The sequence below is a fragment of the Gopherus flavomarginatus genome, chromosome 6 (assembly GCF_025201925.1).
Source record: "Gopherus flavomarginatus isolate rGopFla2 chromosome 6, rGopFla2.mat.asm, whole genome shotgun sequence".
Lineage (NCBI taxonomy): Eukaryota > Metazoa > Chordata > Testudines > Testudinidae > Gopherus > Gopherus flavomarginatus.
In genome coordinates this window covers 19387549-19408083 of record NC_066622.1, presented here as the reverse complement: position 1 = coordinate 19408083, position 20535 = coordinate 19387549, and the positions used below count along the sequence as shown (strand labels likewise).

Sequence of the window (20535 nt, the reverse complement as noted above, 5' to 3'; positions counted from 1 at the left end):
AGACCAAGCTGGATGAGCAAGCATCTCAGAGAGGTGATTAAGAAAAAGCAAAAAGCCTACAAGGAGTGGAAGAAGGGTGGGATTAGCAATGAAAGCTATCTTAGTGAGGTCAGAACGTGTAGGGATAAAGTGAGAAGAACCTTGCAAAGGGAATTAAAACCAATAGTAAAAGGTTCTATAGCCATATAAATGAGAAAACAAAGAAAGAAGTGGGACCGCTACACACTGAGGATGGAAAGGAGGTTAAGGATAACCTAGGCATGGCCCAATATCTAAATAAGTACTTTGCCTCAGTCTTTAATAAGGCTAATGGGGAGCTTAGGGGTAATGGAAGGATGACAAACAGGAATGAGGATATGAAGGTGGATATTACCACATCTGAGGTAGAAGCCATACTTGAACAGCTTAATGGGACAAAATCAGAGGGCCCGGACAATCTTCATCCGAGAATATTAAAGGAACTGGCGCATTAAATTGCAAGTCCGTTAGCAAGAATTTTTAATGAATCAGTAAACTCAGGGGTTGTACCGTATGACTGGAGAATTGCTAACGTAGTTCCTATCTTTAAGAAAGGGAGAAAGAGTGATCCGAGTAACTATAGGCCTGTTAGTTTGACATCTGTAGTATGTAAGGTCTTGGAAAAAATTTTGAAGGAGAAAGTAGTTAAGGACATTGAGGTCAATGGTAATTGGGACAAAGTACAACATGGTTTTACTAAAGGTAGATCGTGCCAAACCAACCTGATCTCCTTCTTTGAGAAGGTGACAGACTATTTAGACAAAGGAAATGCGGTAGACCTAATTTGCCTCGATTTCAGTAAGACATTTGATACGGTTCCACATGCGGAATTATTAGTCAAATTGGAAAAGACGGGGATCAATATGAGAATTGAAAGGTGGATAAGGAACTGGTTAAAGGGGAGATTACAACGGGTCGTACTGAAGGGTGAACTGTCAGGCTGGAAGGAGGTTACTAGTGGAGTTCCTCAAGGATCGGTTCTGGGACCAATCTTATTTAACCTTTTTATTACTGACCTTGGCACAAAAAGCAGGAATGTGCTAATAAAGTTCGCGGATGACACAAAGCTAGGGGGTATTGCTAACACAGAGAAGGACCGGGATATCATACAGGACGATCTGGACGACCTTGTAAACTGGAGTAATAGTAATAGGATGAAATTTAATATTGAAAAGTGCAAGGTCATGCACTTAGGGATTAATAATAAGAACTTTAGATATAGATTGGGGACACATCAGTTGGAAGCAACTGAGGAGGAGAAGGACCTTGGGGTATTGGTAGATCACAGGATGACTATGAGCCACCAATGTGATATGGCCGTTAAAAAAGTTAATGCGGTTTTAGGATGCATCAGGCGAGGTATTTCCAGAAAAGATAAGGAGGTGTTAGTACCGTTATATAAGGCGCTGGTGAGACCCCACCTGGAATACTGTGTGCAGTTCTGGTCTCCCATGTTTAAGAAGGTTGAATTCAAACTGGAACAGGTTCAGAGACGGGCTACTAGGATGATCCGAGGAATGGAAAACCTGTCATATGAAAGGAGACTCAAAGAGATTGGCTTGTTTAGTCTAGCCAAAAGAAGGCTGAGGGGGGATATGCTTGCTCTTTATAAATATATTAGAGGGATTAATATTAGGGAGGGAGAGGAATTATTTAAGCTTAGTACCAATGTGATACAAGAACGAATGAGTATAAACTGGACACTGGGAAGTTTAGACTTGAAATTAGACGAAGGTTTCTAACATTAGAGGAGTGAAGTTCTGGAACAGCCTTCCAAGGGGAGTAGTGGGGGCAAAAGACATATCTGGCTTTAAGATTAAGCTTGATAAATTTATGGAAGGGATGGTATGATGAGAGAGCCTAATTTTGGCAATTGATCTTTGATTATCGCCAGATAAGTATGCCCAGTGGTTGGTGATGGGATGTTGGATGGGATGGGATCTGAGTTACTGCAGAGAATTCTTTTCTGAGTGCTGGCTGGTGAGTCTTGCCCACATGCTCAGGGTTTAGCTGATCGCCATATTTGGGGTCGGGAAGGAATTTTCCTCCAGGGCAGATTGGCAGAGGTCCTGGAGGTTTTTCGCCTTTCCCTGCAGCATGGGGCATGGGTCACTTGCTGGTGGATTCTCTGCAGCTTGAGGTCTTCAAACCACAATTTGAAGACTTCAATAACTCAGGCATAGGTTTGGGGTTTGTTATAGAACTGGATGGGTAGGGTTCTGTGGCCTGCTTTGTGCAGGGGATCGGACTAGATGATCACATTGGTTCCTTCTGACCTTAGAATCTATGAATCTATATCTATGTCCTTTATTTAGGGTTGCCAGGTGTCCGGTTTTTTATTAGAATTGACCGGGCCTTTAAAAGTCCAGTCAGCAGTGCAGTGGGCCTAAGACAGGCTCCCTGCAGTCCCTTGGGCTCCTAGACATAGGGTCAGCTAAGGGGCTCCACGCACTGTCCCCGCCCCCAGCGCTGGCTCTGCAGCTCTCATTGGCAGAACCTCAGCCAATGGGAGTGACACCTGCAGACGGGGCTGCGTGCAGAGCTGCCTGGCTGCACCTCCACATAGGAGCCAGAGAGGGGACATGCCGCTGCTTCTGAGAGCTGATTGAGGTAAGCGCTTCCCACAGCCTGCACCCCACTCCTTCCCCCAGCCCTGGGTGCCCCCCGCACCCAAACTTCCTCTCACAGTCCATACCCCCTCCCACACCTCAACCCCCTGCCCCAGCCCGGAGCCCATCCCCATCCCCACCAGGAGCCATCATCCACTCCCATACCCCAACTGCTTGAGCCAGCCCGGTGAAAATGAGCGAGTAAGTGAGGGTGGGGGAAAGCGAGTGATGGAGAGGGATGGAGTGAGTGGGGGTGGGGCCTTGGAGAAGGGGTGGGGAAAGGGTGTTCGGCTTTGTGCCAGTAGAAAGTTGGCAACCCTACCTTTTAGTCACTGCTTACACTCTTCTAGTCTTAAAACACAAGTCCACTTGGTGGGGAGGGATAGCTCAGTGGTTTGAGCATTGGCCTGCTAAACCTAGGGTGGTGAGTTCAATCCTTGAGAGGGCCACTTAGGGATCTGGGGTAAAATCAGTACTTGGTCCTGCTAGTGAAGGCAGGGGCTGGACTCGATGACCTTTCAAGGTCCCTTCCAGTTCTAGGAGATAGGATATCTCCATTAATTTAATTACACAAATAAACAAGGTTCATGATATCACAGCTGGGCTCTCACTTCGCTTCATTCTTATATCTGTGACTGGCGACACTCCACCCCTTGTATACCTGCAAGGGTGTGGCTGACAACTTTCTAAGAGATGTAAGGAAAATGTAGTTCTCAAAGTCTGGAAGGTTCCACAACATTCTACAAAGGTCCAAAACATTCTGGAAGGGGTTAGTGAAAAATGAATCCACATAGAGAATACCTGAAATATGTTACTTCAAACATTCCACTTTCCCTTTTGTCGCTAACAACAAAATCAGCACCGCAATCCCAACACCCCCCCAAGCCTGGCACGCAGGCAGTCGCCTGCCGGCTCTGGCTTGGGTGTGAAAAATCCACACCCCATAGCAATGTAGTTTTACCAACTGAGCCCCCTGTGTAGATAGTACTAAGTTGGTTGGAGAGCAGCTCCTGCTGATATAGCTACTGGTTCTTGAACAGGTGGATTAACTACACTGATGGGAGAGCTCTTTCCCATCGGCTTAGAGCACCTTCATTAAAGCGCTACAGTAGCGCAGCTTTATTGGTGCAGCTGTGCTGGTGCAGTGTTTTAAGTGTAGACTTGTCCGTAGTCCTCTATCCTCATCTCCCAGGAAAATGTGACTGGCTGTTCTTCTGAAAGTTACCTTTATTTACTTACTTGCTTACAATGTTTTGGCTTTAATTAATTTTTTTCATTAAGACATTTGCATTCTGGTGTTTTTTAAGTAGATTAGAGCTTGGATTTTTATAAAATGGACTGAAACAAAGCTTGCACTGATGTTTCCAGATAGGTTCTTTAGAGTGTTAATACACTTTTAATCAAGAGATCTTTTCTAAATAAATTCATTTCTTGGGAAGAAGAATGCTATTTTAGTTGATAGTTTGATGTACTTAAGTTTCTTTGTGCAAACAGCTTGTTGAAGTCCATATACAGTATATGCCTCATCGTATTGCAGAACTGCAGTTTGATGTATTGGTGAAAGTACAGTTATTGAGATGGAGGGGATAAAGTTCAACATTACTTCATGTTTTTTTAAGTGGAGGAAAAGCTTATAGTGGACAGACTAGGTTTGTAAACCTTACCCTCCACTCCCCAGGAAGATGGATTGTTTGATACTGTGTGCTGCATTATCTCTAGTTCAAAAAGTAGTCTCCATACTTATGGAGCTTGGATCAATTTCTTGCTGACAGCTGTATAGTGCTGGATTACCCAAGATATGATACACCCCTGTGGGGGTGGGAGAGCTTGTCTTTCCTTACCAGTACTGGAGTAGTATGCCGATATTCTAAATGGCCTATGTAGTAACTCTCTTACACAGGCTGTTTGGTTTCAGAATAAAGGAAGCCAAGTTCCCCCTACTGGCACAATTTGGAAAAATTTAGATTTTTTGTTTGGTTGGTTTTATTTTTGGGGAAACTAGGAGAATCCCAGGTTGAAAAGTACATAAAGAAAATCTCCTGCCACACACAGATAATACCTTGGTGTAGAAATCAAGGGGAGACCTTGAGCCTTAAACTTTCCTAAAGATGACTTAGCTATTAATACAAAGTACAGCTGATTATGTACTGACTCCTGTGTCATATCATGTTATAAAAGCTAACTCAGGTTGCAGAAGCTCTTTGAACTATCTCAAGTATGAAACAAGCATTTAGTAAGTTAAATGTATAATCACTTCTTGATATCAGGCAGCTTACATTACTGGTATTTTTGATGCACTATCCTTTTGCTGAGCATGGTGCCTTAAACTGCTTGTTCCAAGCTATTGTGCAATTTCTAGATACAGTCTTTGAATTTTCTGTGTCTTGTCACATTTCACCCTGTGGGTGTTTTTTCATTCTGTTGTGCTATTTCTCAGGAGCCACCCCTGTTATTACCTCACTTACACCTAAATTCTTCAGTATCAGATTGTATCAGTTGCAATTGTCAGGATAATGGTACTAGCCAACCTAAAATGTTACTTTTTTTTTGCTCTTTTTTTACATTTTGTAATTTAATTTACATTTTTGTTAAAGAGAAATTGTTGTAACTAGTTAGTTTTGCTCTTCAACACTTCACAGTTACATGCACCGCTTAACAAATCTTTATTTTCAGTATGTGTTTGGTATTCGGTGTCACTAAAGTTACTCTATATTATCAAAAAATTTAAGGGGCACTGTGTGGCATTCGAAATCTCTTGTTGCTGCTGTCTTTTCTAATCTGATGTTAGGTGGTATGAAATTTTCAGTTCCATAAAATCAGTTTCTTCACAATTAATGATGCTATGTAGCCATTAATTCAGTTAAAACAATATAATTGATAAATGCCCATATGATGCTTGAGTGAGCTTGGCATTAGAGCCTACATTACATATAGCGTAATTAAAATCATCCGCAAAGCCAGTAATTTTGAAGTAGACCCATTAACTTCTCTGATTTTTTGCTGGATTATGATGGATCAGATGTTTCTACATGCCTTTCCCAAAGTTGCGCTGTGTATTTGCCCTTTGTTGGCTTCTTATTAAATCCTCCTGATTAATTGGTCAACAGAACTCCAACAGTGTCCTGCTGAGCAAGCAGCAAAGAATCCTGTGGCACCTTATAGACTAACAGACGTTTTGGAGCATGAGCTTTCGTGGGTGAATACCCACTTCGTCAGATGCATGTATCTGTTAGTACGTCTGTTAGTCTATAAGGTGCCACAGGATTCTTTGCTGCTTTTACAGATCCAGACTAACACGGCTACCCCTCTGATACCTGCTGAGCAATTTATTTCCTCCTTCTCCTTCACTTCCATGTATTTGGCATCTTTATACAAACTGTTTTGAGTATACCATTCCTCTGCTGTTTTCTTTTGCAGACCTGTGAAAAAGCGTGTACATTTTCAGTGTTGTATGCCTTCGTTGTGCTGGAGTTACCTCTGGGAGAGGCAACCCTTTGCTGCTAAAACCTCCCTGGAATACATACTCACATTACTTAGTCTGTTGCCTTGAGTTCGTAAAATACTTTGTGCTTAGTCACCTCATCACCATTCAAGTCATCTGTCTCTGTTCAGTGAAGCTCTGTGTAATATTTATACTATTTGTTATTATGGTAACTCCTAAAGGCTGCATCTGCTCAGGCCTATCCCATCTTTACTTTCTGAAGATTTTTGTGCAGGAGTGAATTGTAGTTACTGAAAAAGGTGTCCCACTCTCATTGAAATTTCATCAAACTCCCTTAAATTCCTCAGTAATGCTACTTGAATAAAGTAGTTGCAGTAAACAGACAGATTATGCATTCCCTTTTTTTTATTGTTTTTGTTGTTGGTGAATTAGAAAATCCTTTATAGATAGCTCTGGTGACCTTACTCAGCCCAGAATTTGGATGTAGCTATGCTGAGAATTTAGCATAATCTGAGGTTCAGTTAACTTAGCATTAGTGAGCATTATTTTAAAAAATAAAAATAAGCACCATGATATTTCCCCCCACCAATGTATTTTGAACACTAATCAAGGCCTGTTGAATTCTAAAATCCTATGATTTTCTTTCATACAACTGCATCAACATACTGCAGCAGGAAAGTAAAATAGTGAGATCAGAAAGATAGCAACCTCCCTCCTCTCTTTCCCCTCCCCCCACCTTCCCCTGGGAACCAGGATGTCTGGCACCCTGCACCTAGAGGCTGATCACTGTAGCTGTAGCTTTCTTTTCAGAGCAATTTGTACTGCTGAAAAGCTGAGCTGCGATGTATACTAAATCTTTATTGGTATAGGCTGGTCTTCACTATGAGGTCCCCTCCATTAGCACCAGAGCATGACACCCACCATAAAGCTGTTTGCACAGAGGTAAGGAGGTCAGGACCAAAGGAAGCTACAGGGAGAAAATTGAGGGAAGCTGCAGTGAAATGCTATGCAATCCAAAGCTGCCACGGGAGAGAGATGGTAAGTTGGAACCAGCTCCCCAAACACTTGAAATATCGCACTGAAATAATGCTGACTTGTCTCATATTCATCATTGATTGGTCTACAATTTCCTCAGACCAGCTTGTATTTCCTCTTCTGCAGTGGTGCTTTTGGACTGGATTTCCAACACTACCTCACATCTAAAGTGGGTTTGACATCTTACCATTGCTAGGTTGCTCTTCATTCCGCTGCTGCTAGAATAGGTTGGCTCTCTCTCTTGTCAGTGTGTGGTTTTAAACACTAACCCTAATAAATATATTAATTTTTTTTAACATAGTACTTGGGAACTGGAAAAGAAACTATTAGATCAAGTCATTCCTCTTGAAGGGCAGGATGTAGGACCCCAACAGAGGAAGAATCTGATACTTGGATCAAATACAGTTCTCTTTTAAGAAAATAAAATGGTTCCACTTTTATCTCGGATTAACCCTTCCATACTGCTATCATAGAATGAGAGTATTTGAGGGTCCTGATGTCAGACTGGCCTGTTGGTAATCAGCAAGAGATCAGTTATATTTCTAATCCGACTCCTCTCTCTCCCTCCCTCCTTCCTCCCCGACTCTTACACTGAGTGACTGTACAGGCTCTTTGCAGCGGATACTGTGGTACATAGGGGAATAAACATCTTAGGTTATCTGAACTTCAATGCCAAACAGGTTCTTTAATCAGGACTGCAAACTCATATTGTTAATTCATTGCACAATTTACAGTTGAAAGTCCTATCTATGCCTAGTGGTGGGAAAATGCCTTGTATGGGAGATCTGATCTTGTAGGAGCTAGTTTGTGTGCCGCCTCAAATAATATTTGGTCAGTATGTGATCATTCTATGAATATAACTTTTGCTAGGTTTGGGGCCTGGGTTTGAAAAATATTCCTTACAGCAGTGTTTCTCAAACTGGGGTTGCCGCTTGTGTAGGGAAAATCCCTGGCGGGCTGGGCTGGTATGTTTACCTGTCCTGTCCGTAGGTCCAGCCAATCGCGGCTCCCACTGGCCGTGGTTTGCTGCTCCAGGCCAATGGGACTGCTGGAAGTGGCGCGGGCCAAGGGACTTACTGGCCGCTGCTTCCAGTCAGCCCCCATTGGCCTGGAGCAGCGAACCACGGCCAGTGGGAGCTGCAGTCAGCCGGACCTGTGGATGGGGCAGGTAAACAAAGCGGCCCGGCCTGCCAGGGGCTTTCTCTACACAAGTGGCAACCCCGGTTTGAGAAACACTGCCTTACAGCAAGAAAAAGTTGAAATTCCACTCCTCCGATTATTTTCTGTCATTTATCTGCCAAGTCAGGATTCTGTTTCTCCAGTGATAACATCAGTAACTCCTAAAGCAGAGCAGGGAGTTCAGCAATCAGTGATGTCAGATGTTTGTTACAAAATTATAAACACAGAACCTTGAACTCAGTTTTTGGCAAGCTAATCATCTTTCAGTCCACTTTCAAGTCATTGTGACTTCACTTTAGCATATAGGTAAAGTTTGCTAATCATATAAGTCCCTCAGCTTGTCCCTGAGAGTCCTGTTCTGAATTATTAGGTTGATTATCCAGATAAAAGCAAAGTTTTGTTCTTGTTCAATAGCAATGTAGCAGAAGAAAAAAAGTCAGACCTTTAATGGTTGCTGTGTACTGCCTGCTACATCTTGTGCTTCATCCCCTACTTTTGCTGCAGCTCTTCCTAGTCTCTTTGTTCTATGATAGTTTTTCAGTTATTTAAACATACCTTTTAATAAAATAAAAGTAATCACATTGTTGGTGGCAATCAGTAACAGAAATGAGAGGGGATTAAGGCAACTTTGTGAAAGTGGAAAAACTAATAACTGAAGTCAAAGGGGCTCTTAGTTTGGTTTGGCAATAATTCTACCCTGGCTTTTAAAGGAGCCACCTCAGAATGCAGTGAGTCTGGCATAGCTGCAAGGATTCAGAATCAAGAAAAATGTGTTTCAAAATGTGTCCCCACCAAACTGAAAAAGTAGATACATGAGATCTAGATTTCTCTAGAGCAGAGATTTCTATGAATGTACTTTACAGACTGAAGTAGTAGCAAAAGGCATCCTCCCTAGAAGAGTTTGTGTTTGTCATCCTGCCTCTAATATGAATGAGAAGGGAAGTATAATTCCACTATCCACACTGGTGGGGGGTGTTCACAGAAGGAAAATCTACTGGTCCAAATTGCCATGCATGTAATTGCCTCTAGGCCCTGAACTTAGGGTATTGTATGCTTTGGAAATGTGGGTCGATAATTTTTTTAAGTGTGGTTATACTTTTGGAAATGTTTCTTAAATGATATCATGGAGTTCCATTTTTTTTCCCTTAGTGACTTCAGGATCGAATTTGCCAGTTTATAAGTGAAAATGTTTTTCTAACCATTGGCCTGAAAAGCTCCCCCTGGGATCTGAAAGTCAAGCTGGATTTTTGATGGCTCACACATTACCAGCAAAGTTCCCTCTAAGCTGTGCTGCAATGTAGCAGGCTATCAAGGGCCACGCAAGTGGGGAGAGGCGCCTCTCCCCCCGCCCTGGAGCTGCAGCAGCCGCGGAGAGGCACCTCTCGCCCCAGCTGCTGTGGCAAGAGAGAGCTGAGGGGAGTCCTCTCTCCCTGTCGCAGCCCCTAGGTAGGCCTGCACCCCAAACCTCTCATCCCCAGCTCCATCCCAGAGCCCACACCCCCAGCCGGAACCCTGACCTTCTGCACCCCAACCCCCTGCCTCTCCTGCACCCCACCTTCATCCCTGGCCCCACCCCAGAACCCACACCCCCAGCTGGAACCCTCACCCCCTGCACCCCAACCCTCTCCCACATGCCGAACCCCTCAGCCACACGTGACAAAATTCATTCCGCACATGGATGTAAAAAAATTAGAGGGAACATTGATTACCAGTAATTCTGAAGTTGGAACTTTAATGATTATATGTGAAATAGAATAGAATCCAGCTCCCCCATAGATGTACTGGCTTTGCAGTGCTATCAGGAGTGAAAACCTGTATGAGTCATAAAGCTATGCCTCAAAATACCCACAGGGAGCGGATCTCTTGATCTTTAGTACATGAGTACTTTGCTGATCATACTGGCACTTCAAATATTATTAATTCCTTCCATACATCTTCCGTGACTGCACAGTGAACAGTTTCAATACAGGTGAAGCTTAAAGATGTTTAGTAATTCTCACATTCTGATTAGCGGCATAAGCTAATAGTGAATGGAATTCAAAAGAGCTGATGACCTTTGTTAACTAACCTGTGTGTATCTTTGTCACAGTACTATTGAGGTCATTATACCTCCATGAATTTCCTTTCATTTATTTTAGGTAATTTGTTATAGTAACACGGGAGGTTACAGGGAGGCCCACTACAGTGAAGGGTGAGGCTGGGTGCACACCGTTTGTTGTTTTTTAATTCCTCATTCTCTCTATCCTTCACAAATGAACTGAAAAAGTGAATTTATGAACACTGGAAGGGAGAGGAAGGGGAGCAAAGAAAAATAAATTGTTCTTGGATATAGGTCAAATGGAGCTGCATGTAATAGTACATAGCTGTTTATCTTAGATGCTGAAATAAAAAAAGTGAGGTGGTCGTTGCTATAATATTCCTCATGGAGATAGCCTCCGTTTACATACTGGCCTTTTGAAGCTTGCCCAGAGAGATGAATAGCCGAGAGAGACTGAAAAGGGAAACTTCCCACAGTTCTCACAACTTCCACCAGTGATACAGAAGAGGGGGAGGTCTGAGTTGTCATAAAAGCATTATATTTTATGTATTTCATATTTTAACTTATATAATTATGTATTTACTTTTTTCCCTCTGTTTATCATGATGGGGGAAATCCCACATTGTGTCAAGTACTACCTTGTCATGCTTTCTAGTCACATATTTCATGTTACTAAGGATTAACAGTCAAGAATTTCATCTGCTTCCTTTCTGAGCAAACCTGATTTCTAGATTAAATCACAGCTCTGTTCCAAGGGCTAATTAATTGAAAGATTAAATAGCCTGTTTGTAAACAATGGTGTTGATGTCTTGGCAACCTTGATGATATTTCAGCAGAGGCTGCTTATGCAGCAGAGGCTTCTTTAAGTGGTATAAACCTTTTCTTCCAACTAATGTCATTACTGAATAATTAGCGACCAATGTTTATATTACATTTATAAAAAGACAAGTAAATTATGCTAGATTTTATGCATTATGCCAAAGAAAAGTAGCTTTCAGTTATGTAAGTGGGATCAGTGGATATTTTGATTTGAAACTCTATCTGTCAATGTAGAAATTAGTTCTGTTTTTGACAGCATAAGAAAACCCCTGTGGAATTAGGCACCAGACTAACTTTTGAGATTGCATTTTCATGCACCACTTTTGACTCTCCTGGGTAAGGCTTAAGTGTGTAATTTTTCTTGTGCACTCTTAGTTGTTAAAGTTTATGATTAAGCTTTTCAACTAATTCGCATTAATAGTTATGATGAAAACTCTCAAGGAGCAAGTACATATTTTAGACATAATATGTTCTTTGCTTTGAAAAACCAGTTTTTGAGCCAGGGAGAGTTGTTAAGGAGTCAGAACAAGAACTGGAAGTCAGGACTCCTGGAGGCCATCCTTTAATATGCCACTGACTAGCACTATGACCTTGTGCAAGTCACAAACTGAATTTATCCCTCTAGAAAGTAGAATACTTTGGATGGAAATCACCATGTCACTCCAGTTACTGTTTTTTAAAGGTGTGTCTACACAGCAACTAAGAGATGTAATTCTGAGCACAAGAGCAAATGCCTAAAAATAGTGGTGTTGCCAGGCTGTGGTGGCTTAGGCTGACCATCCAAGTACAATCCTGTCTGACCACCTGGGTACATACTTGAGCAGTTAGACTGAGCTGCCACCTGTGCAGCTGCACTGCTATACAGGCACTAACTCAAGCAGAACTAGTGCATATATGTCTGTGTGTGCTGGGAATTACACTTCGCAGCCGTTGTGTAGGCATACCCTAAGAAGATTTGGTATCTTTTAATCATCCACTGTCTAGACTATGCTCCTGAAGTTGACTGTCATCTTCATGGCAAACACTGATAGATAAATTAGCTGTTCAGAGCTAATCTCCATAGCCAGCAGATTCACTTTAGCTCTAGAACTAGGTCTTTCCTCCATTATGAGATATTGCCTTCTCAGACCCAGACTTGTGAGGCTGGTCATGCAGTTATGGAGCCTTCCTGAGTAGTGCATCTCATGCGAGGTTGTGTGCATATCCCTCAAATCTAATATTCCATTTTCCAAAAGTGTAAATATCCTGGCTTCCCCAATGGAGTTTAAGAAATCCTCGTCATGCAAAATGAGTCACTACAGGCATATAACTTTGCAGCACCTTTGCAAAGGACTTTCTTTCAAAGGTTTTGTAACAAGGTTAGGGGAATGTTGAGGCAATATTATGTATAACTTTATTATACTCCCTGTCTTCCTGCACCTCAGCTTAACTCTTTGCTGAAGCACAGACTAGGATTGTGTATTTTTTAAGAGTTTCCTGAAACCGTTACACAAAATTAAACTTCAGGGCTGTTGTATGTAAAGCCATGATAAGTAAGTGTTGTTGATTCTCAGACTTCAAAGGGACTGCCATATAGTTTAGTAAATAAACTTTAAATTCACACACAAATTATTGTAAGTAGTATAAAGCATTGTAAATAGTATTTGGAATTCTGTAGCTAACTTTCAAACAAAAACTGCTAGGCAGTAAGTCTACTAGTGTTCCTTGTACAGATTTCCCTACTTTTAGCATGCATGTACATATGCATAAACATTTCCCTCTGATCTTAGTTATTTCAGTCTTTATAGAGTGATCATACATAGTGTGTCACCTCAACTCTTAACAGCTTGAGAAGAATGGCAGCATCACAATCCTTTCAAACTCTTCAAAACCCTGTTGGCAAATAAACAGTTGGGATCTCCACAGCTTGCATCATTCCAGCCCTTGAGTTAATAGTTGACTGATCCTACATTGGTGGCGAAACAAATGGACAGCCTCTATCCAAAGTAATGGCCCATCCAGCCCTCACTTCAGACACATTTCTTGGTTTTACATCAGTCAGCCTCTGAGTCCGTAGGGCTGTCTTTAACTTCTATATTTAGAATCTTACAGCCATCCCTCAAGATGCTCTGAGAGGGTAACTAGGTGTGTGACCTGTCTGGTGGCTTGCTTACTTCGAAAACTTGCTGTACAGCTTCAGAAACAGCTACTGAGCAGCATGGCTAATAACTGCCAAATACTAATTTGCTGTGGTGGTATAACCAGGCTGGTCCCCAGGATATTAGAGAAACAAGGTGGGTGAGGCAATATCTTTTATTGGACCAACTTCTGATGGTGAAAGAGAGAAGCTTTTGAGCTACATGGAGCTCTTCTTCAGATCTAGTTCTGCATGTGTCTGGGCCCTTCTGAGTTACCCTGTCCTGCTCTCTGTATGTGAGCAGACACACAGTATTTGTACTAATCCTTGTCTCTGCCCCACTGTTTCTCTCCCTTTCTTTGCGCCAAACAAATCAAATGCTGCAGTACAAAGTCTCGCATGGTTTGCTGTTACGGTGAGCCAAGAAGAAGAGCTGAAGACTTGGGTGTTCCTTATTCAGGAGGCTGTGTTGGCTGACGGATCCTGATTAATCTCTGTGCTCTTGCAGCCCAGCTCCATCACCTAAGGCCTCTTCGGGTTCCAAGTAAGGATCTTTAAAATACGCACAGCAGCAGACTTCAACCCATCTACTGATCCAGGAATCAAAAACTTGCAGATTATATATTTCTACCAAAGAACATAAGGCTTCAGGTCAGTTTGTTTTCTTGAAGATACAAGAGGACTGTAGATCTATCAGCAAAGAAGACTAAATATTGTCATATACAGAAATACTCCAGGCTACTAGATCCAACAGTCAGATCAAATCATGCATGGGGGGGGCGTGGTTTGTAGAGAATGGAATTGAGGGCTGGTTACAATGGGTTGATATTTATACCGACAGAACATAGGAATGTTTAGTTTAAGGGATATTCACTTGCCCTCTAGTTGTTCTCTGTCCCAAAAGCTTCTGTAGCCACCTGCTCAAACTCTAATCTTCTATAGCACTAACTTCTGAGAACAGCTGCATCTTGGGAAAGTCACCACCTTACCAACACAGTCATTAAAACTGGACGGCTCCTCGTGATAGGCAAATTGGGATGAGAGAAATAGTTACTTTAATTGGGGTGGATAATTAATTTTGTTAGACCATGGACGTATACCCATGTAAGCTGTATCAACAGCATTTTTAATTTGCTGTAATTGCTGTTTATAACATGTTTTAAATACCCTTTGGTCATACAGTGATATTTAGAGCTTCCTGATATAAAACCACCAATGTTTACGTTTCCAGATGAGTAGAAATATTAAAACCTAGCCAACTGGGGACAGAGGTGAAAGGCATTTCAGCACATTGTAAAATGAAGAGCCTGCCCTGAAGAACTGGCCACACAGCATCTGGGCAGTGAAACAGGATGAGGTTCCCTTCAAAGTTCAGCAACTTCATCCTTGATCATCCTGCAGAGATTGCTATGGAATAGTGGAAGGTAGTTACCACTCTGACAGAGAAGTGAGAAATGACACCTAAAACCTATAAAACCCGGAAGGTGAGCAGAAGGTGAGGCAAAAAAATCAGGCTTGTGTTTTGACATGGGGAAAACCCATGTGCTTGATATTCCACACCCATGTTTTTTTGAGTCATCAGTTATGTCTGAAGGTTTTCTGATAGTGTTCCTGGGCTTGTCTTCACTGCAATGTTAGTGCAAGTTAGTACATGTCTGTTACTGCACTCATGCTAGCCTAGCTTCAGTGAGAGAGGCCACACTTCAGAACAACACTGGAGTTGCTATGAGAGTATGTCTACACTGCAGTTAGAAAGCTGTGGCTGGCCCATGCCAGCTGGCTTGTGCTAAGGGGCTGTTTCATTGTGGTGTAGACTTCCAGACTCGGGCTAGAGCCTGGGCTCCAAGATCCTGCGAAGTGGGAGGGTCCCCAAGCCCAAACATCTTCATCACAATGAAACAGCCCCTTAGCCTGAGCCCTGCAAGCCCCAGTCAGCTGTTATAGGCCAGCTACAGGTGCCTGAGGGCTTATCTACACTGGCATTTTACAGTGCTGCAACTTTCTTGCTATGGAGTGTAAAAACACACCCCTGCATGCAGCAAGTTTCAGCACTGTAAGGCACCAGTGTAAACAGTGCCCCAGCGCTGGAGCTACACCCCTCATTGAGGTGGTATTTGTTAGAGCACTGAGAGAGCTCTTTCCCAGCACTGCGCCACAACCACACAAGGCACATTAAAGCGCTGCCTCGGCAGTGATTTACTGTTGCTGATGTAGATTAGCCCTGAGTGCTCACTACCCTGAGGGTATGGCTACATGTGGAATTTCAAAGCGCTGCCGCGGCAGCGCTTTGAAGTATGAGTGTAGTCGGAGCGGCAGCACTGGGAGACAACTCTCCCAGCACTGCACGTAAACCACATCCTTTACGGGTGTAGCGTGCAGCGCTGGGAGCCGCGCTCCCAGCGCTGCCGCCCTGATTACACTGACGCTTTACAGCGCTGTATCTTGCAGAGCTCAGGAGGGTGTTTTTTCACACCCCTGAGTGCGAAAGTTGCAGCGCTGTGAAGTGTGAGTGTAGCCATGGCCTCAATGATTGTATTAGCTGCTGATGAGTTTGTAACTTGAAATGTTGCATTACACCTGCATTACTAACTCGAGCATCAGCATCATTCGAGTTTCAATACCCAACCCCACCACCCTTACCCCGGCCAGTTCGCTCAAGCTTAAAGCTCCACTTAACTTGAGCTAGATATTTGTGTATGGAGAGAGTCAAGTCAGGGTTAACACTCAAGTTATAGCTCAATCTAAGTGTTCTGTGAAGATACTGCCTGTCTTCCAATATTTTTTTCTCTAAATTGGGGCAATAGCTCATGTTACTATTTGGCCAATATGCTTACCAAATGTGGAAATTTTGATTGGTGGGAATAATTAGCTTGGCATCAGAGTGTACCGTGGAGTGGAGCTCTCCAAACCAGGAACTGAATTTGTGCATTTCAAAAGTTTATTGGAACCACTGCGAAGTAGATAATGGTTACAGGCCCTGAGATGAACAGTATATGACCTATCCACAGAGTTGGTGACATGCTCCTGAATGAGGGAAGTGTATCATGCACTATGTTCTCTTGGCACTGATCCCCACCTCCATCCTTTGATATACATTACTGACAGCCAAGCTGATTAGCAATTAACTGAACACAGGTGCTGTCTTCTGGTACTGTCTGGACAATAAATTAACATGTCTTAAAATAACTTCCTTCTTTGGGGTGGGTCTGCCCTTCGTAGGGGTTATTTTGAAGGTCATTTATCATTAAGCAGCTGATCACGAGCCCCCCAAAATGATTTATAAGTCATTGCCTCACTTTCAACTAATGACCCCCTAAAACACACAAAGCACCCAGTAGTCTACTAGTTAAGAGGATACAGTTCTTGTCTAAATCCTTTTCCTCTTGGAAGAGGTCTGTATCCATGTTAGAGCCCTCAGAATCTATTCTGTTCTGTCTTCCTAAGAATTAAGACTGGAAGCCGGTTCCAAGAGCTTGTTGTCGTGGTTTCTAGATTGCCCGGAAGAGGTCATGCAGAAGCACTTGCAGCCTCTGTCCACTTGGGTAGTGAAGAGGACTGAGATTATAGCGCAGGGGTAGGCAACCTATGGCACGCGTGCAGAAGATGACACGTGAGCTGATTTTCAGTGGCACTCACACTGCCCGGGTCCTGGCCACCGGTCTGGGGGGCTCTGCATTTTTAATTTATTTTTTAAATGAAGCTTCTTAAACATTTTAAAAACCTTATTTACTTTACATACAACCTTAGTTTAGTTATATATTAGAGACTTATGGAAAGAGACCTTCTAAAAATGTTAATGTACTACTGGCACGTGAAACCTTAAATTAGAATGAATAATTGAAGACTCGGCACACCACTTCTGAAGGGTTGCCGACCCTTGTTATAGCAGCTTTTCCACACTCAGTGACCCCATTTTCAGCCATTCAAAGCTTTCCATAAATGCTCTGATTAAAAATGGTGAAATATTTTCAGTTCTGGCAGAAGGGGCGATGATGACTTTGTTTGCCAAACTTGTCCACATAATTCACAACTTTCCACACTGTCCTTCACCTTATAGGTGCTTAAATCTACTTGATTACTCATTTCTGCATCTGTTGTTAAAGGGCCTGGGAAGTAAAGAATCTCTGCCCCCCACCCCCCCTAGATGGAGAAACTAAGGCAGAAGATAGTTTGCCCACATTTCCCAGACAAAATTGATGTAAAATGTGGGGTGAGGATTTAGGAGTTCTGGCTTTCAGTCCTCTGCTCTGATCATTTGACACTACCTATGTTTCAGCAAAACATTTTCTTCCCCCTTTATAAAAACACTTTTTTATAGCTGCCCTGATCACTTTCAAGTTGACAAGAAGCACCTTCCGTCTTGCTTTATTAATTTTCAGAGACCAAGAGCCTAACTTCAAATCTCCTCCTGTCTGTGTCAGTGTCTGGAAGTATTTTTAGTGGGCTCAGAAATGTTTGTGATGTGTTCATGTGACGAGGGCAGTTCACTTGTTTGGCGTTGCTGTTGATTTCTAGAATATCCATTCAGGGCTTTTGCCAACATACACAGGGTACTCCTGTTTCATATTACAGTGGCACTGCTTTGTCAGGGTAGAATTCAGCCCAGCATGGCTGGAGCCTGTCTCTGCTAACCTCATTCCGTAGTACAGCATGTTCAAGCTAAGGAGAGGCATTTGTGTAGACTGCAAATTCCTTCACTTACTTCAGAACCAGTATGGAAACCTCATTGACTTCTTCTGAAACAGTATGTTTTTTCTTTTCTCCTCAAATGTGGTGATAGAGTTGTAAATATGGCTAGTTTGCTAGATAGACATGTGAATAGGCAATGAATATCTAGGCTCAGTACTTCTGTCAGGCACAGCTTACAACTTTGGTATTGCATGCTAAAATTCTGTATAATGGCTGCTGTTTACTACTACGAAAGAAACAACATTAAATATATATCATGTACTTTCTCTTGTGTAACTGAATAACCACATTTCTTCATCTCTTTGGATTTGTGAGGAGAGAGACTTGACACTTGTATATTGCCTTATCTGTTGTTGCCCCAACTCTGAGTATTAAAAATTAGAAAACCAATTGTGCTCCTGATGGACTAGTTGTTTTTAAAAGGTTTGTTCAGTTTTACTGTGTGGGTGGCTCTCGTGATGAGAGATGGCTCGTGTGCAAAATTAAAGCTGTTTTGTTTCGATGACTTACTAGAAATCATTTTTAATTCAAAAGGTCCTTGTCTTTTGGCTCCTTGTTAGGGCTGTTCCAGCTATGGTAAGTGACTTTTCTTTCCCCCTTGATAGCTGAGGCGAGACTTTTCTGCAGCAGTACGCAACAGAGATGCTGAACTTGCGTCTCAAGTAGCATAGAATGTTCAGAATTTGACAAAAAATGCAAAGCACAGTTTTGCCTGCCAGTAGGTCCAGAAGAAGCAAATATACTTACTTTAATATTAGGATTGTTTTTTTTAAAAATAGCATAAAATTTATTCTGATCCTAGTATGTAGACAGTTTATTCACGTAACTCCTTGCTCTTCAAACCAAGAATCTACCTCTTCTGGCATCCCTCCACCTTTGTCTCCTGGTTTTACAAGCAGTCTTTATGGATGACTTTGAAACCAGGTGCTTGAACAATAAAACAGTGATGCTTCTCTAACTCCTGGCAAGTAATACTGTCTTCTTAAAACTAGGTGAAGATTAAGTTATTTTTGCAGTAACTACAATTGTGTGTTAATGCTACTGGCAGTGAAAATATGCAATGTTTACTAGTTTGTGGGATCCAGATAAAGATTTTTCCACACAGTGAGGTTTAAACTTAATTTCTTTTCTGTCTTAATGGTTAATGTTTTCAACGTAGGCTTTGTTTGAAACCGTTGAGTTTTTTAATGCTCCCTCTTTTGTCAGCAATGCTGACACATCTCCATTTGTTCAGAGGTTATAAAAGGTCAGTTTACTGTAGCTGCATCTAGTTTAACATCCAACTACAATTTGTATCAGGAAATATCAGAGAGGGAGGGGGTGGAGCAGTGGCTGCAAATAAATGGAGATCCATAGGAATGAAAATGACATACTGTATTGGCCTCTGTGCTCTTGCTCGCAGAGCACAGAGCTGCTTTGTTGGGCCAGAACATGAAAATAGCCAAAGCATTTAAACTATTTGCTTTTATTTGAATATGCTTTCTTTTCTATTGCTCTGATAAATCACCAGACTAGAATGTTGAGTCATTACAACTCCAAAGGTGACTTGCAAGGAAAGAAATTGGGCTTGTGCACATGTTGGTTTTTATGCTTTATCAAGAAGGCCTGAAAATTTTTAAAAAATAATTGTTTTGGTTTTTTGAATTAGAAATTCAGATGATGTCTAGGCTGACAGGCTCTGACTGGAGAACTAGTGTGAGAGACTAATGAAAGCTGAGTTGTTTAGAGGGGAAGGACCTTTTAGTCCATCTGCTAAAATCTTTTTGGTGATACCTGTGTAGTTTAGTAAGTCATGTTTTGACTAAGGAAGTTTTTGTTAAAGATTCAGCACCTTTATTCCGTTCAGCTGAGATCTCTCAGTAAACAACCTGCAAGCCTACTTATACTTCTCCCAACATGAAGAAAGATCATCCTTTGCAGTCCTCCTGTTTCTAAAGTTTATAAGAAAAGGGACGGAGTAGCACTTTGCAGGTCACCTTTAAAGGAAAGAAAATAATTTTATTGCAGAATTGGGATCTGTGCATTAAGAAAATGTTTATCTTTGGTGTTGCAGTTCTGAGATTTTTATATTAGGTCACTAAGTCTCAGCACCAGGGGCAGCCCTAGACTAGCTGCCAGCAACTGGCACCCTAGGCAAACCATGGAATCGTGAGGTTAATTTCAAAAAGGATATTAGACCTTAAAATGAGTGAAGTTTCACAGTTAGAGAATTCACATGGCAAGTCAGAATCTCCCAATGGCATGTTGAGCCTGAGATAAACACGTTGCACCAGGTCAAAGAACCTGCTTGCTTCCAAACAGCATCTAGCAGCATCACCGAGAACCAAATTCAGAGAATGCGCACTGCAAGGAACAAAAAATGCCCTATTCCATCATTCTCCTTTGCACACCATTGTCTTTACCCTTCATATTACTCCCATTATCATAGCCTTGGCCATGTAAGTTTTCAACAGATGATGACATTGTTTAAGCTCTTGTAGAATAATTTCAGTCATAAATGCTCCAGTCAGCATCTTCAGTGGTACAAAACCCAAAAACGTTCCTTTCTGAGCACTTCAGCATTATCTCCATATGCAGATTTTTTCCATAT

The 20535-nt window shown here is 42.1% G+C and overlaps 1 protein-coding gene across 6 annotated transcripts in view; it reads left to right on the top strand.

Annotated features, from left to right (window-relative positions):
- Positions 1 to 20535, top strand: part of TMCC1 (transmembrane and coiled-coil domain family 1) — a 200708-nt gene that overhangs the window by 122317 nt on the left and 57856 nt on the right. The window contains exon 1 of one of the 6 annotated variants that reach the window (XM_050958385.1): positions 17886 to 18000. The exons of the other annotated variants lie outside the window; for them this stretch is intronic. Coding sequence (XP_050814342.1) covers positions 17971 to 18000 — 30 coding nt within the window. The 5' untranslated portion in view covers positions 17886 to 17970. Of the gene's footprint in view, positions 1 to 17885; positions 18001 to 20535 lie in introns of those variants that run through there. 6 annotated transcript variants of the gene reach the window in all.